Below are 16,008 nucleotides of genomic sequence, written 5' to 3'. Positions count from 1 at the left end.
GAATCTCTGGAATTCTCCAACCTAAAACTTTGTTATATCTTGGTCATTGGAGGTACTTAAAGGAGGTAGATAATTTTTTGATGATTCAGGGAACTGAGAGCTATGGAGAATAGGCACAAAAGAAACAAAGCCTGTGGCAGATCAGCCATGAAGGACGAGTGCCCTACTGCTGGTCATACTTTCTTATGCTCTTATATAATGTGTTTATGCACAGAGACCTTTTCAGAAATCTGGATCTTTGGAGACAATTATTATGATTCTTAAGTATTCAGTGTTTTCATATTACTAATTCTAGCAATTATTAGAATGAGTCAGAAAACAGAGATTGATAATAAAAGAGAAAGACCAGCTAGTTTTATAATTTACTATTGCATTTATATACCCCTACTGCCCAGTGTTGACCATCGAAATTTAGATCAGTAATAGTTAACTGGATTTTTAAAATTGTACTTTACATGGTGTGACATTACAACAATACGTGTGTCAATAAATTTTGTATTCCTGATGTAAAATCAGGGAGCGACAATTCTGTCACTGGTTACGAGTTCAAGCCAACTATTTCAGTGTTGATCAGTCTGGGATCAACCTGCATTGATCAAAGACTAAATGTCTAAAGTTGCTTTGGTTTCCTTGTATACGAAAACCAACTGAACTCCAATACTAACCTTCTGCCACCTTGCTAGCCAGTTCCATCTACCTCATCAAATTAAAAAGTTAGAACACCGGCAACTTAAGCACTCCTTTATCAACCTACCTTCATATTTTATGTGAATTTACAAAATGCTTTAAAATGCTGACAATCATAGAAATCACTATATGCTGGCTGTAAGAATGCAGCACGGGTCATACCACATTTTGCAAAGCATTACTTTTTAGATTAAAGCAAAAAATCTATGAGAGACCCCAATACAAAACTATTTTCAGAGACATGTATTGTTTCTCCCTTCACTGCAACATCTTCTCCTCTTGTTTGTGCATCATTATATCCATGAGTACAACTCAACCGGGCCTTATGAAGGTGAAACTTCTCCATGTTACCTTTTAGATTTGACAACATATTTACAGGCTGGCTTCTCTCAGTCTACCCTCGGGAAACTTGAGATTGTTCAAAATCCCATTCCCCTTGTCCTAATGTGTCAAATTCCATTCAGTCTTCAGCCTAATTTAAAACTCTCACCTTAATTCCAATCCCTCCACATCTCCACAACCTATTCCAGGTCTAAAGCACCCATCCTTTACCCTCACCCTCAACCCTGTACCTTCAGCTGCCAAAGCCCCAAGTTCTTAAATTCCCTACTTAAATTTCTCTGCGAATTTAACATTTTTTTTGTCTTTTATGGTGTTCCATAAAACTTAACAGTGCTGATGGGTAAAATCTTAGTATTGCCTTCATATCATAATCTGAAATTTTGTTTCGTAATCCTTCTGCAATGATCTTGGATTATTTTGCAATGCTATTTGCATTACTAGACATAGGTTGTGTTTTCCAAACCAAAAATCCATGTTTCCATAGAACATGGCCCAGCCATCTTCTGTCATACATCTCCTTGTAGTTTTTTGGTTGATCAGTTGATATACACAATGGATGCCCACCTCCATGTTCAAGCATCACCCACCCAAGAAAACACCATTGAGAGTCCATTTCACAGTGTTGGAATTTCAGTTGCTAAAGTAATATAGTTTACATTAGTGCATTTTGCAGTTATCTTGATTTGAGCAGAATGATGCTCACCTCCAATCAGTCTCATGTGATGGATGATCTATTATTTACTTTCATGCTCATCCTTTCCCCTGAAGATGTATGTGTTATTCTAGACTAATTAACACTGACAACTTAGAAGACATTGTTTATGCCTCTTCAAAATGAAAGGTAAAAAAAAAATGAAAGATAGAAGCAAAAGCGATTATGGGAAAGGAGCAACTTAACATACCAGTATAGACAGCAAAATAAAATTGGGAAAAGGAAGAAAAATAAAGAGCACAGCAAAATGATAATGAATTTAACAAGAACAGAAAACTACTATCAGATAGGAAACTGTTTATCCAATTATGTTCTACCAAAAGACACATATTTAATTATCTATCTGATAAATATGAAAAAAAAACAAAGTAAGATGACTGGTCAAGTCACTCGTTAATCATATCACCTCCATGTGAAAACTGTTGTACAGTAGAATTTCAAACAAAACAACACTACTAGCTCAACAAACAATCTGATGCGAGTTGAGCAGCATCTGTGGGAGGAAAGGAATTGTCGATTTTTTGGGTCGAAAACCTGCATCAGGACACAGATTTTTTGTTGCTCCAGATTCCAGCATCTGCAGTCTCTTCTGTCTCCACAGCACTAACAGCTAATTGGAACTGGACTCAAAGGGGAAATTTGATAGAATAATACACTAAAAATACCTCACTGACCAGAAAACATTTTGAAAATTATTATTGTTTGTGGAATTTCTGTTTACCACAAACTCTAATTAAATGCTGGCTGTTGGATTTGTGAATTACCAGGCTGGCTACTCAACGGATTTGTTTGGTAAACCACAAGAAACTAAAAAGAGAACAATTTAAGAAACCCAACCCTAAAAAAGATCTATTTGAAAGTGTTTCTTTGGGGTCATACATACTTAAAGTTGATTCTAAAAATATTTTTCTTTTGTAGGTGTGTGCTGTACAACTAAAGTGAGGATAAATAAAGAAAGAATAAAGGATAGCTAGACTTATAATAAACAATGCTAATGTTAAAGAAAATATGAAAAGACCACCTAGCCTTTTACCAAAATAGGAATTTTAATGTAAAACTAATTCTCAAATCATATTTCCAAGTGGACAATTAGTAATGTTTGGCATTGCTTCTAGTAATGAACACCTCACATTTTGTTATGCTTTCCTGCTTTCTGTTTCTGAATGGCAGAGCATATCCCAGAAAACAGAGGTCAATATCATACAAATTAAAAAGTGATTAATGTTCCTGTTTCTTAGATCATGAGATACAACTGCTGGAGTCTGTAGCATCAACTTAAGTTTAAGCCTTCAGAGAAGAAGAATGGTTAAAAAGTTCTGTCATGTTTACTGATTTTCTTGATAGGATATAATCTATATAGTTCATCTGGTGAAATGTTTTACACTTCTCAGCCGCACTGCATTTTCATTAATCCAACAATGTTGTAATAAATAGATCAGATGGTTTTGCAACAGCATTTAATTGAAACTCTCCCTGTCACAATTATACTTTTCCTTCTTTTGCCTGAATTATTCACAATTATGTTAAAATGAAAGATGTAGGTTAAAAAGGGCACATCAAGTCAACTTACAGCATCAAAGTTATAAAGTGCTGCAATTTAGCAACCGGGTAATAAATTGTTGGCAATTATATAATAGTTAATGATCAGTAAGCAATAATGATAATGTAAGCAATTGGAGACACAAGAGGCTGTAGATGCTGGAATCTGGAGCAAGGTTTCAACCCAAAATGTCAACAATTTCTTTCCCCTCAGGTTCCCCCAACAGATGCTGTTCGATCTGCTGAGTTCCCCCAGCGGATTGTGAGTTGCACTAGAGTGAGCAATTGTTTGGGAAACTGCTAAAAAGAAATTCATCATGGATTGGAGAACAAAACAGGCACCAACAAATTGGCAGCCAGTTTAAAGTGCTGACATTAAGTCAACGTTTACATTTATTCTGACATTTTTACAATTGGTTTGTCACATCCAAGATAATAAAGTGAAAACTAATTTCCAAGTTATTTCTGTGAACAAGTAAGCAACAATACTGTAAGACACTAAATCACATTCGCCAAATTAAACCACATATTAAAATTAACTTTTATATTTAGCCTTTTAATAAGTTAGTACATTCAAGAAACGAATGAATCATGCTGGGCATCAGATATCTGGTGTAACAACACAAGCTATTTCCTTCCCTAGTATTCTTATGAGGCACTGAAGAATGTGGGCAGTTGATACTTCAAAAAACAAAATCAGTCAGAAAGCTTCTTGGAAGAGAAGAGCTCAGGATAAACTAAAGATTGAGAACGAAGCAAGTAACAGAATAATAACTGAGATTGTGCTACACCGAGACAACCAACTGGCTCACAAAGTCAAGCAATCATTCACGAGTGAACAAATCATTTAGTATGCTTCTGTGGATAATGCAGTTTGCCTCTTTCCTCAAGCAATCTGCTAAATCTTAACACCAGCACATCAAGTCAGGGCATGATTTCTGAGCGAGTAACTGGTTTTTAATTTCTGTGTACAATGTTTAAATAAAAGGAGTTATGAGCAAGCTATACATGAAACAAAATGCTTCAATTTTGTCACATGCATAACCTAAGCATGGAACATTTGTTGAGCCAAAATGCCTTGTTATTTTTATTTTACTAAATTTTCATTTGTTTTCCATGTATTTGGCTTCACAGTCCTGAAGTTACAGGAATAATCCAATATTTCAGAATATTTTATTAAATGCTGATATCTTAATGTGAACTACTAAAAACAAGTTGGACAATTAATTTGAGAAATACCAGCTGCCAAATAGCTTAATGCTTTTCTGAGGCATTGAGCACGTAAGACCCAATTTCAGAAAAAATGTCTAATTTAACAATGTACTCTGGACAAGAACAAAGTATAGAATGTTACCACCCTTTACTCATTTAGAGAACTACTAGTTTTTCTATTATTTCAAAATAAATAAATTAATAACAGAAATTAAGTATCACTCACCCAACACAAGGATTGTTCTGATATTTGGGTCCTGTGTATGAGAACGGCGATGTTGGTTTGTCAACAAATGTTCCAAAACCCAATCGAAAATTGCTGGTGAGTTTTGCCATCTCTCGTGACAATGTTGTTCCTAGCACCCGAATGTTGTCCAAGTCATCTTTCATGGAGAGGGAAAGGTCCATAAGATAGTATAAATCCACAGGATAGTCATCCACCTGCCGAACTTGTATGCGAAATGTGGTCTTGTGGTCTATATACCATAAAAACAATGTTTGTGAATTTACATGTTTGGTAGAATCCACAACAACATCAAGCAAGGTTTACTGAAGTTATCAAAATTCTTTTAAGTGACAGAGAATGTCAGAGTTTGCAACAAAGCAACAAATTTTCATACAAAAAAATTCTATCTTTGTCATAAAACATTTAAGTTCAGAAGCAAACGAATAGCAAATTCCTGTTAAGCAGCCTATTGAAACAACAATCATAGCTGGGAAAAGCTAAATGTTACCAAAACTTGTTTTATTGGGTAATTTCATTGAAGTCAATGGAATAAATTTCAGAGGCTTAGTTAAGGCAATGAGCAAGTCTTATGTATCACCAGCATTTTTAACACACACAATGGCCTCCACTCAGTTGAAATCAGGTCTTAAAAATATTTAAAGCAGGGAGTCTTCATAGTACAATAAGGGTCTGAATTCAGACTGTAATTACCCAACACACAAGAAAATAAATACTTCCAACTCTGAAGACTTTTCCTTCCTTTTCCGCCCCAAGGAAAATATTGTTATCCAAGGACAGCAAAAGGCCTTAATCTTCTCTATTTTAACATGCAACCTATTCTCACTTAACATTAATAAAACAGTATGCCTTAACAGGAAATAATTAGAAGATGGATGGGACAGTAGGGGCGAGTTGATTTCCCTATACCCTAAGCACATGATATTAAACCAATTCTTCTCTCTCATTACCATCAATTGACATTAGCCAGGTCAGGGAATCAAACCAAACACTTCTCTCTCTTAAGTACCCAAATGTTCCATTTATCCACTGATACAGAAAGCCACGTATATCGGAAAAACAAATGATCAAAAGCCTATTCTAGCTGAAAAAAAATGCAGCCTCCAAATCCAAGTATTCCTTCATCATCGAGCAGAATCAAGTCCTTACCAGGTCTTAGATTGAGAGCAATCTTTTGAGGAGTTAGTTGAATTACATCAGATTGCGAGTATCCTGATCCCTTACTGCTTAACGGTACATTTCTTTCTATCAGTGTAGTGCTTTGAGGACTCTCTATAAACTGTTCTTGGCATCCTCTCTTAATCAAGCTTTCCTTAAAGTCACACCTTGAAGAGATGCTTCCTTTGCTGCCAAATTCCTTAAAAGATAAAAGATGGAATGATGGTAAAACATCAATTAACCATATTATACATAAATTGTGGCAAATGTAAATTCCTCTGACAAGTAAATGTGATGAATAGGAAACAAATATATTCACTGTTCTTGTTTAACCATTTCTGGACTATTATGATTTTCCCAATATTAGATTTCCCTTTTGTGTTCTCCCTCTCACACACAATCTGCAAAGTGCACTTAACTCTTCAAAGAACATTTTAGTCATTCTAGAAGAACTATATTATTCAACTTTTTAGCAGATATGGTGTTGCAGTAGAGGGAGGGAAAAAAAGCACTTTTGTTAAACAGACATGCTCATCAAGTGCAATTTGGGGCAGACTTCCAGTTTGATTCTGCTCTACTTTACTGCAGGCCAAAATATAGTAAATAAGTTTACACTCCAGATCCATAAGAAATAATTTTAAAAAAACCAATAAAACAGAAGGTGACAGCTACTACTGGTTTGTGGCCATATCAACCTCTTCCTATGTCAGCTTCAGTTCATTTAAAGCTCTCACCTCTCATGTTGCCATGCCCTATTGTTTTGTTAACAAGACAAATTGAACATTCCTAGTCATGTTACATCTTCTTCTATGACTTCATCCCACATTAAATCTGTAAAGTTCTTAACATATCTTCCTCTTTTCCGTCACTGATCTCCTACGCTTCACCCTTTTTTGTGTCAGCAAAAGGTCAAATCTGCTCAACATTTAATCTCCAATGACTTCAGACATGGCATACAATGTGGCCTGACCCAGTCCCTCCCAGACCTATTAAGGTGAAAAATCAGGGAATTAATCATTAAGTATTTTCTCTCTGAAACATCTTAGCATATTTTCCAGAAGTAGTGGATCTATAAAATATGGGTATGGACCCAAAGCAGTTTCAAAAAGTTGTGGTTTTATTTCTTCTGAGTCGTTGTTCCTCAACTTTCAGTTTTCTGCACAGTCAATGGGCAGAATTTTTTTGGACTACTGAGCAGAGTACAGGAAACCATTGTCATTAATGCACAGCAAAAACAAAACACACTGAAATCAATCCAACTGGTAGTAATGTGATTTTAAATATGGGCAGTTTGAAATGTGATAAAACAGCCTCAATAGGCACAGCAAGTAGCATCATTATCTCCATTAAGGATGAATATGATGCACACATTTAAGACATCCTGATTCAAAACAGAATTAAATCTTGGTAAGATGGTAACTGTTCTAAACTCAATTAATTACGTATCAAATTCTCACAATGTGAGAATGACAAAATGACATTTATCTCGTAAATCATGAGAAACTGTAAAACACATAATGTACACAATTATCAACCACAGATAATTCAAATTAAATGAAAAACTCAGGTTAACTATGCTTCATGTGCTACAGCATCTTGTACAACTGTCATGGAACAGCAAAAATAAATAATCAGTAACTTCAGCATAGACAAATAAATGTACAGACAAAAGAATAAAAAGCTGGCCAAGAATTTTGGCTAGGTTTCAAATTCTAAGTTCTCTTTTAAATCACAAATCAAAAAGCAGTGCTTCTGTGATTTGCAGGATCCTCAATTTTTTTGATTGAAATATGGCCTTTATACTCAGTACTAGCTATTAATAATCCTAGATTTACCTCAAAAGTTTTAAATATTAGTCTGCTCTTTGACTGTAGCACTCAACTGAAGTGTCTTGTGTTTGGCGTCTGCCAGACAATTCAGAGGTCAGGCCTATTCCAGCCATCAAATGTAAAATGGAAAAATAAATTCTTTGTGTTGACTCAATTTCTTATTTTGGGAAGAACAAAACCACACAGACAAATATTTTTTAATCTTATAAAGTGGTGACTCGGAGCTGTTTTCAGTTCAATGCTGCTTTGTAAGTATCCAAATAATGACCACGATGTGACTGCATTTGATATTAAGCTCCAGGAGTAGAATAGAGAATAAGAAACTAAAGATTTTAAACAAACAGACCTACAAATAAGGGCTAACTGTGAAGAGGCTGGAATTAAACTGCTCACCCTAACAAGGCTTGAACTGTAAACAGATAAATCTATGAAGAAATTCAGGGAAGTATTTAAAGTAGCAAATAAGCCCTAAAAGGCAAAGGACTCAATTTGTGTAGTTAAACAGCACAGTCTAAAATGAGAGATAATAGAATGTATTAAGAAAAAGAAAAATGCATGCAAATACAAGGAAAAGTTCAAACAACGTGAATCAGAGAGCTAGCAGAAACAAGGAAAGGATAATAACAGATGCAAAAAGAAATATGAAACAAATATGCAAGAGTTATTAAAGTTGATAGCAATGTGTTTTTAATAACTGTGTTTAGTGGAAGTGAATTTTAAAGCAGAATAAGGACCAATTAAAGTTGCAGACAACCAGAACAGATTATAAGTAATAAACTTGCTAAATGAATACTTTGCAAATATTTCACAGTAAAGAAAGAGGACAAAATATCATGAAGAGAACAGAATGTAAGAATATGTCAAAGTGAGGACATTATTTGTTTTAAAACATAAATGGAGAATACAATGGGCCTTAAGACACAAATCTTCAGGATGATGGAATTAGAAGAAATAGGCAATTAAATTGAAGATATGTTTGTCATAATTCTCTTGTGCTTAGATTGTAACTTCTGAAGGGAGGCAAGGAGAAGCCAGGTACCAACAGTCAGTTTACAAACATACAAATTGGGGGTAAGCTGCTCGGCTTCTTGAGCATGTTCTGCCATTGACCAAGACAAATCTGATTCTAACCTCAACATTCCCTCCAACAGTTTACTTATCAAGAATCAATCTAACTCTGCCTTAAAATAGTCAAAGGTTCTGCTTCCACTGCCTTCTAAGGAAGCGAGTTCCAAAGAGTCTCAGAAAAATGTACACCTCTTGTCTGTCTTAAATGGGTGACCCTTTATTTTTAAACAGTGACCCCTAGTTCTAAATTCTCCAACAAAAAGAAGCATCCTCTATATATACCATCAAGATCCTGCAAAATGTTATGTATTTCAATTGTCTCCTTGTATTCTTCTAAACTCCAACAGAAATAAGCCAAGCCTGTCCAACTCAATTCATATGACAACCTCCCCCCACCCCTATTCCAGGTATCCAGATATCAGACCAATAAACTCTCTTTTAACTGGCTTCTGCATGTGGTCTCATCAGGGCCTCTGTAAGTGAAGCATAACATGGAACATAGAACAGTACTGCAGAGGAACAGACACTTTGGCCCACCATTTCTGTGCCGACCATGATGCCAATCTAACTAATCATATCTACTGGCACGTGGTCTGTATCCCTCTATTCCTTGTCTGTTCATGTGTCTGTTTACATGCCTCTTAAATATTGCAATCCTATCTGCTTCTACCACCTCCCTTGGCAACTTGTTTTAGGCACCTATCACTTTCTGTATAGAAAAAACTTGCTTCATAAATCTTTAAATTTTCCCCCTCTCACCTTAAACCTATGCCCTCTAGTATTTGAGATTTCCATCCTGGGGAAAAGACTCCATCTACCCTGTCTATGCCTCGCAAAATTTTATATACTTCTATCAGGTCACCCCTCAGTTTCCAATGGTCTAGAGAAAGGTTTGTCCAATCTCTCCTGATACCTGCTACTCTCCAATCCAGGCAACATCCTGGTGAACTTCTTCTGCATCCTCTCCAAAGCCTCCGCATCCTTCCTCATAATGTAGCAACCAGAACTGCACAATTTGGCTCCAAATGTGGCCTAACTAAGTTTTATACAGCTGCAACATGACTACTCAACTTTTAAACTCAATGCGCCAACCAATTAAGGCAAACATGCTGTACACCTTCTTTACCACCCTATCTATTGGTGTTGCCACTCTCAGGGAGCTATGGACTTGCACCCCAAGATCCCTCTGTACATCAATGCTCCTAAGGGGCCTGCCATTTACTGTATACTTTCCTCTTGCATTTGACCTCCTTACATTTCTAGTTAATTCCACTTGGAATAAACAAAAACATTCTGCTAGCTTTCCGAATTACTTGAACATACATACATCTTAACTTCTTGTAACTCGTGCACCAGGACACCCAAATCTCTTGGCATCTCAAAGCTATGTAATCTCTCGCCCTTTAGATGATGTGCTTCTTTCAAAATATTTCCTGCCAAAATCAACAATTTCACATTTTTCCTCATTATACTCCATTTACCAGATCTTTGTCCACTCACTTAATGTATCAATATCCCTATGTACTCTTATATCCTCTTTGTGACTTACTTTCCTACCTATCTTTGTGTCATCAACAAATTCAACAATCATTGGTAACTTCATCAAAGTCATATATATTCTAAAAGGTGGATGTCCTAGCACCGAATGCTGTGGCACACCTCTCAGTACATCTTGTCAACATGCATCAATATGTGTTACATCACACACCAAGAGCTTTCATTTTCCAGAATACACTTTGATGTGGGTACCTTATCAAATACATTCTGAAAATTCTAGTATATACACAATTCCCCTTAATCCACAGTACATGCTTAACACTAATTGAGGAAGTAGAGACAAAGTAATGGTGCACTTGGACAAAAGCATCAGTTAATGAAGTAGAAGTAGGATGGATTTAAGACTCATTCAGGCCAAGATAATCCAACTAAGTCTTTTGAGGAGATTGCTAGCAAGATAATAAAAGAAACTTCCACGTAGGATCAACACACACAAAAAGTGCCGGAGGAACTCAGCAGGTCAGGCAGCTTCTATGGAGAGAAATAAACAGTCGACGTTTCGTGTCTAGATGAAGAGTCTCGACCTGAAACGTCGACTGTTTATTTCTCTCCATAGAAGCTGCCTGACCTGCTGAGTTCCTCCAGCACTTTTTGTGTGTGTTGCTCCAGATTCCAGCATCTGCAGAATCTCTTGTGCTTCCATGTAGGATATTGCCTACATGGACTCCATAAGGCATTTTTTTAAAAATCAAATTCCACAAAAGATACCAATAAGAAATATGGCAGTGCGCTTTACAGTGGATAATCAAATGATGCAAGGAGGCAATTGGTTGATCAGACGGTGGGGTTAGAAATGAATAAGCAGAAGAGAAATCACTGCAAGGGATTCTGGAGCTCTATCTGGACATATGAGAATGGAACAAAGGCAGTCTCACTCAACCAAAGGACCAAAGAGAAATAATGGAGAAAGATTATGTACTGAACCATGTCAAAGATTGCAGATATGTTTAGAATGAGGAGGAAACATTGTTCACTGCAGTCACATTCATAAAGGATGTCATAAAAGTCTTTGATAAAGGTGCACTTTTGTACTCTGACAGGAGGCAGAAAACTGATTAGAAAAATGGGAATAAACTCAGAGGCGTTTAATGAATTTAGAAACTGAGTTCAGAAAGAGGGCAGTAGCTTACAAGAACAGAGGGTATAAAGAGATGTAATGACAATAATCCAAAAGGATACCTGCAGACAAGAGGTTGATTATACACCACTAACACGGACCATTTAGTGGCCAAATGTTTGTGCAACAGGATTGAGGAAGCAGGTCCTGGTTCTCATAGACAGGATCTGTGGGAAGAGAGATGGGTCAACATTTCAGGTCAAAGACCTTTGTCAGAACTGGCAAAGGGTCTTCAACCTGAAACATTGACGATTTCCCTTCCCACAGATGTGGCCTGGCCTGCTGAGTGTTTCCAGCATTTTCTGTTTTTGTTTTACATATCCAGCATCTGCAGTTTATTAATTTTCACTAATAGACAGGATGTTGTCAGAGTGGGCATGATGGATGACAGAAGAGAAACTGGAAAAAGTCACATTCTGGGCTTGGACTAGGGCTGGCACAGAGTTTTGGGGGAGGGAGTGGAGGTGGGAGGGGGATAGCAAGGGGAAGCTGTGGACAAATTTAGCCAATAACAAGAATCCAGGAACAAAGGAACAGAGAACAGAGGATACAAATTCAAAGGAATTGCCAAAGTAAATAGTGTATATTTGCCACTTCTTGATGCTAAGACCACACTGTCTGCTGACACACTATCCACAGATCTGCATACTCATGAGGTCAGCCTTGTATTACTCGGAGTGTTGATGAGTATAGCGCTATTCCTCTGGAGCCCTCTCCTGTGGTGTCTGGTGAATCCTGTTTGTCAATGAGATGAAGTTCACTTGTTATGCTGGCAAGTAGTAAAATATCGCCACATGAATGATAGAGAAATGGAGGGCTATGTAGGAGGGAAAGGTTAGATAGATATTAGAGCAGGATAAAATGTCGGCACAACATCGTGGATCAAAGGGCCTGTACTGTGCTGTAATGTTCTATGTTCTATCACTAGTAGATGTGCAGCCAAAGCAGGGGTTGGGGTCAGAGTTTCATCAGGAATACCTGGTGTCCAGAGTGTGGGTTGGTGTGCAGCCGGAGTGTTTGTATGCTTCAGCTTGTTTTCACAGGTTGAAACCTATATAGGAGGGGTTGACTCTTGTACATTACAACCTCAGTATCATTCAGCAGCCTCAGCTGTACCTATATTCCCCCCCACCCCCACATGAAGTCCATGCCCTATCCCTTCTGAATAACAATACTTATTTGACTATTCAGAGTTGGGTGGGACGGGGTGGGGTGGGGAGGAATATAGCACTTTACACCAATGGAAAGTAAACTAGAATGAGCCTGACTGCACTGGCTTTTGCCAATATTCCTGATCGGAATGACAGTGTTCAGTCAATTAAACTGTCATTCGCCCTGGTACTTTGCACTCACACTGTGAAAGTCAATGTCCAATAATGGAAAGCTGAATCCATCTGTGGAGTCCAACAGCATTACACTGAGTAATTGCCACTCAGACCCTCAATCAGGTCACACCCGGCACAGACATAAAGGAACCCACTGAGTGCTATGGGGTTGCAGAGCAAAGATTTAGGAAGCAAGGGGGAAAGGAAGTTTCCTTTTAAAAAAATTATTTTGATGTTGTTTTCAATTATTGATGTGCATTTGTTTTAGCTGTTTTTAAAAAAGACTTCAAATTTATTTACTTCAACTTAAATAGTTTCAAATGTTTCTAAAAGTCAGAAAATTTAAAAAGAATTAAAATCAATAAGAATTTTCACAGCTGACAAAGACCTATTCCCCAGTTTGCCAGCTGTTAAAGACTGTCTGAGGCATTTCAGGCATCAGGCCTCTTCACTGCACCACTCAAGCTCCTGTCGCTGTTCAGCCCACACCACCAGACTGCAGAAAGTCAGTAAAATAGGTTTCATACATCCAGTCTACCTAAGTGTGGGCAGACAGTGATTCCAGTTGGAGGGTGGAGGGAAACCAGGCCAATATAATCTAGTCCAATATCTTCCATATGGTGAGAAAAGGAATTGTGGAAACGCAAAGGGATTTAGACATCCATGTACTTTAATCACTAGTAGAGAAAAAGTTATTAAAAATAGCTTAATGAAATATTGTCTTTATCTTGAAGTGATTGCAGTAAAAACAGAAGTTAATTTGTCAGTTATGCAGAACTAATCAACTCCCACCTAGAGCACTGCATGGAGTTCTACCCTCACAACTAGGAAGCATAATCTTACAATTATTGCTTGGTTGTTGAAATCAGGGAACAGCTTTTCACACAAAAGGTGGTATAAATCCAGAACACGTTCACACAAGTGGCTGTAGATGGTAGCTTTAAAGAATTTTTCAAAGATTAATGGAATATTGATGGACATAAGTCTCAAAGGATATAGAACAGCAATTAAGTGGAAATGAAGTACAAAATACACGTCACGTTTTAAAAAAATTCCCTTCTCCTTTTCCTGCATTGCTATAAAGGGCTGAGTAACTTGTTGTTAGTCTTTGCTGACTACCAGGGACTGTAAATCAGAAGACACAACATTTACTGAATCATCAGCATTTTACACCAAGGTGGTTAACATCTTGACTTTGTTAGTATGAACTTGTAGAACACTTGCTATCAAATTTAAAATTTGTGCACACAAGCTGAATTCATTGGTAGCTTCATCAGCAGCTTTCAGGTTGAGACCTGTTTCCTCACAGGCCGTTGATGATAATACCATACCATCAGTATCAAACATGGGAAACCTGAAGGTCGTATTTCCTCATCCTCACTTTGTGCTATCACTTAAAGCATACATATTTGGAATTATATTTTAAGCAGATGTTAGAAAACAGATGCATCATAGTTAGTGAGGATGTATTGGCAGCAATCTATAATACGTGCCAGTGTCAAGAAAATATAGTTAAATGAAATTGGGATATTTCAACTAGGACATTGGGGTGCAGTGAAGGGGTCAATGAAAGTCATACTTGTGTCATTATACTCTCATCTTAAATTTGCTTTTTTCCTGAAATGCAAAGTATTTGAAAACTCAGCCTTTGCAACTAATCTTTCCTAGCTAGTGGTGATAATGCAGTGTTTTCATTGAGAGATGATGCCTTACCATGACAAATTTGCACAATCAGCTCCCACCATAACGGGGAAAAGTTGACAGGAAGTATCCACAGATGCATTCTTGTTTTAAGTTACAAATTAAACTTCCCTGGCCAGACTGTGCATTATATACCAACGGAGTTCTGCAAAAATCATTACTTGTTATTAGTCCATTCTGACTACTGATCTGTACTTGTTCTCTGTATGCCAATGTTTTGGTTGTGTTTCTTTTTTCTTCCCCCACCCCTTCTCCCCACAAGTACAAATCAACTGTTATAAATCTGATTTAATCGTAAAGGGCCCAAGGGAATTATAATAATCGTGAGTCAATCTTAACATTCCAACAAGTAGCTCAAGTGAATGATAAATTTTCGTCAATCGCGAGTCTGAGTTTATAAAAATTAAGTCTGCCGAGTACCCTACCTCTTTAACACACCAGCCACAGTCAGGATGAATAAGCAAACATTCTTTGCAGGAGGTAGCACGTCCACTTGTACAAATATTGAGACCTTCGATTTAAATAGAGAAAGTTATAATTTTCCCTGCGTAAACATCGAATCGCGGCGTCACTGAACACCTTCAGCACACTGGAGATTCAACAAAGTAAATGCGGCCCGTCACATCAAGATTTATACCACAAACAGTAGCTTCACCAACAATGTACAAGCCAGACTCTTTGACATCACTGCTATTTACCAAACACCAAAGGAAACTTTGTTTAATGGCAACTTACCGCCAGCATCTTGCATAAACAGACAAAAGCCAGGATAAAACAAAAGCAAATAATTTAAAACTGTCTTCTTGAACATGGCTTTTTGCATTTCTGTTGACAGTGAATATTCAAAACATGTCCTTTCACTCACTCCCCCGATCTGATCATTCGCTGGAGTCGATGATCAACAACACCTAGGAAGTTTGACTGCAAGAATCACGGTCGCGCCAGGGGCTCCAACACTTGGAGAGCGCCGCTTTGCCCAGAACCCTCCACACAGACGCGGTCTCGGAAACCCATCCTGCTGTCGGGCCGGGCTGGAGAGCGCCGACCAGTGCCCGATGTCCGGCTCCCACCAGCAGCGCCCACACGTAACCACCAAGTTCGCACCAGCTCCTGACTTTTTTTTCTCTTCGCTTCACTGCTCCCCGCGGATCGAGCTTTGCATCGCTCGAAACTAACTCGGCGCCGCCGACTTTCCTCAACCAGTTTCCATACTCATCTGCACCCTGAGCCAGTCTCCGACGGCCAGCAGCGTCACTTCGTTTACAACCCCCCGATCCCCACACACACCACCCCGGCAGCTCTGGGCTTCGCCTCGCCTCCTACACCTTGTCGACCAATCGGACCCTGCGAGTGGCACTGCGACCCAATCAGCGTGCCACAACAAATTAACCCTTTCAGCTCCTCGGCTCATTCCATAAATAACCGATTCAAGGCGCGCCTTTCCGAACTATACACCTTTGAACGAAAAGTGATCGATAACTGTAAGTTTACACAAATGAAACATGGCTATTAAGCTA

The 16,008-nt window shown here is 37.9% G+C and overlaps 1 protein-coding gene across 1 annotated transcript in view; it reads right to left on the bottom strand.

The window, feature by feature from the left end:
* The window catches only part of itgb5 (integrin, beta 5), a 105,990-nt gene extending 90,209 nt beyond the window's left edge, over nt 1-15,781 (bottom strand). Inside the window, exons 1-4 of the mRNA XM_052018009.1 lie at nt 15,227-15,781; nt 14,917-15,002; nt 5,886-6,093; nt 4,719-4,968 (exon numbers count right to left, since the gene is read on the bottom strand). Of these exons, the coding sequence (XP_051873969.1) occupies nt 4,719-4,968; nt 5,886-6,093; nt 14,917-15,002; nt 15,227-15,314 (632 nt within the window). The 5' untranslated portion in view covers nt 15,315-15,781. The remainder of the gene's footprint in view (nt 1-4,718; nt 4,969-5,885; nt 6,094-14,916; nt 15,003-15,226) is intronic.
* Nucleotides 15,782-16,008: the final 227 nt, after the last annotated feature.

This window comes from Pristis pectinata, chromosome 1 (genome assembly GCF_009764475.1).
Source record: "Pristis pectinata isolate sPriPec2 chromosome 1, sPriPec2.1.pri, whole genome shotgun sequence".
Taxonomy (NCBI): Eukaryota; Metazoa; Chordata; class Chondrichthyes; order Rhinopristiformes; family Pristidae; genus Pristis; species Pristis pectinata.
This window is presented reverse-complemented; position numbering and strand designations above follow the sequence as displayed.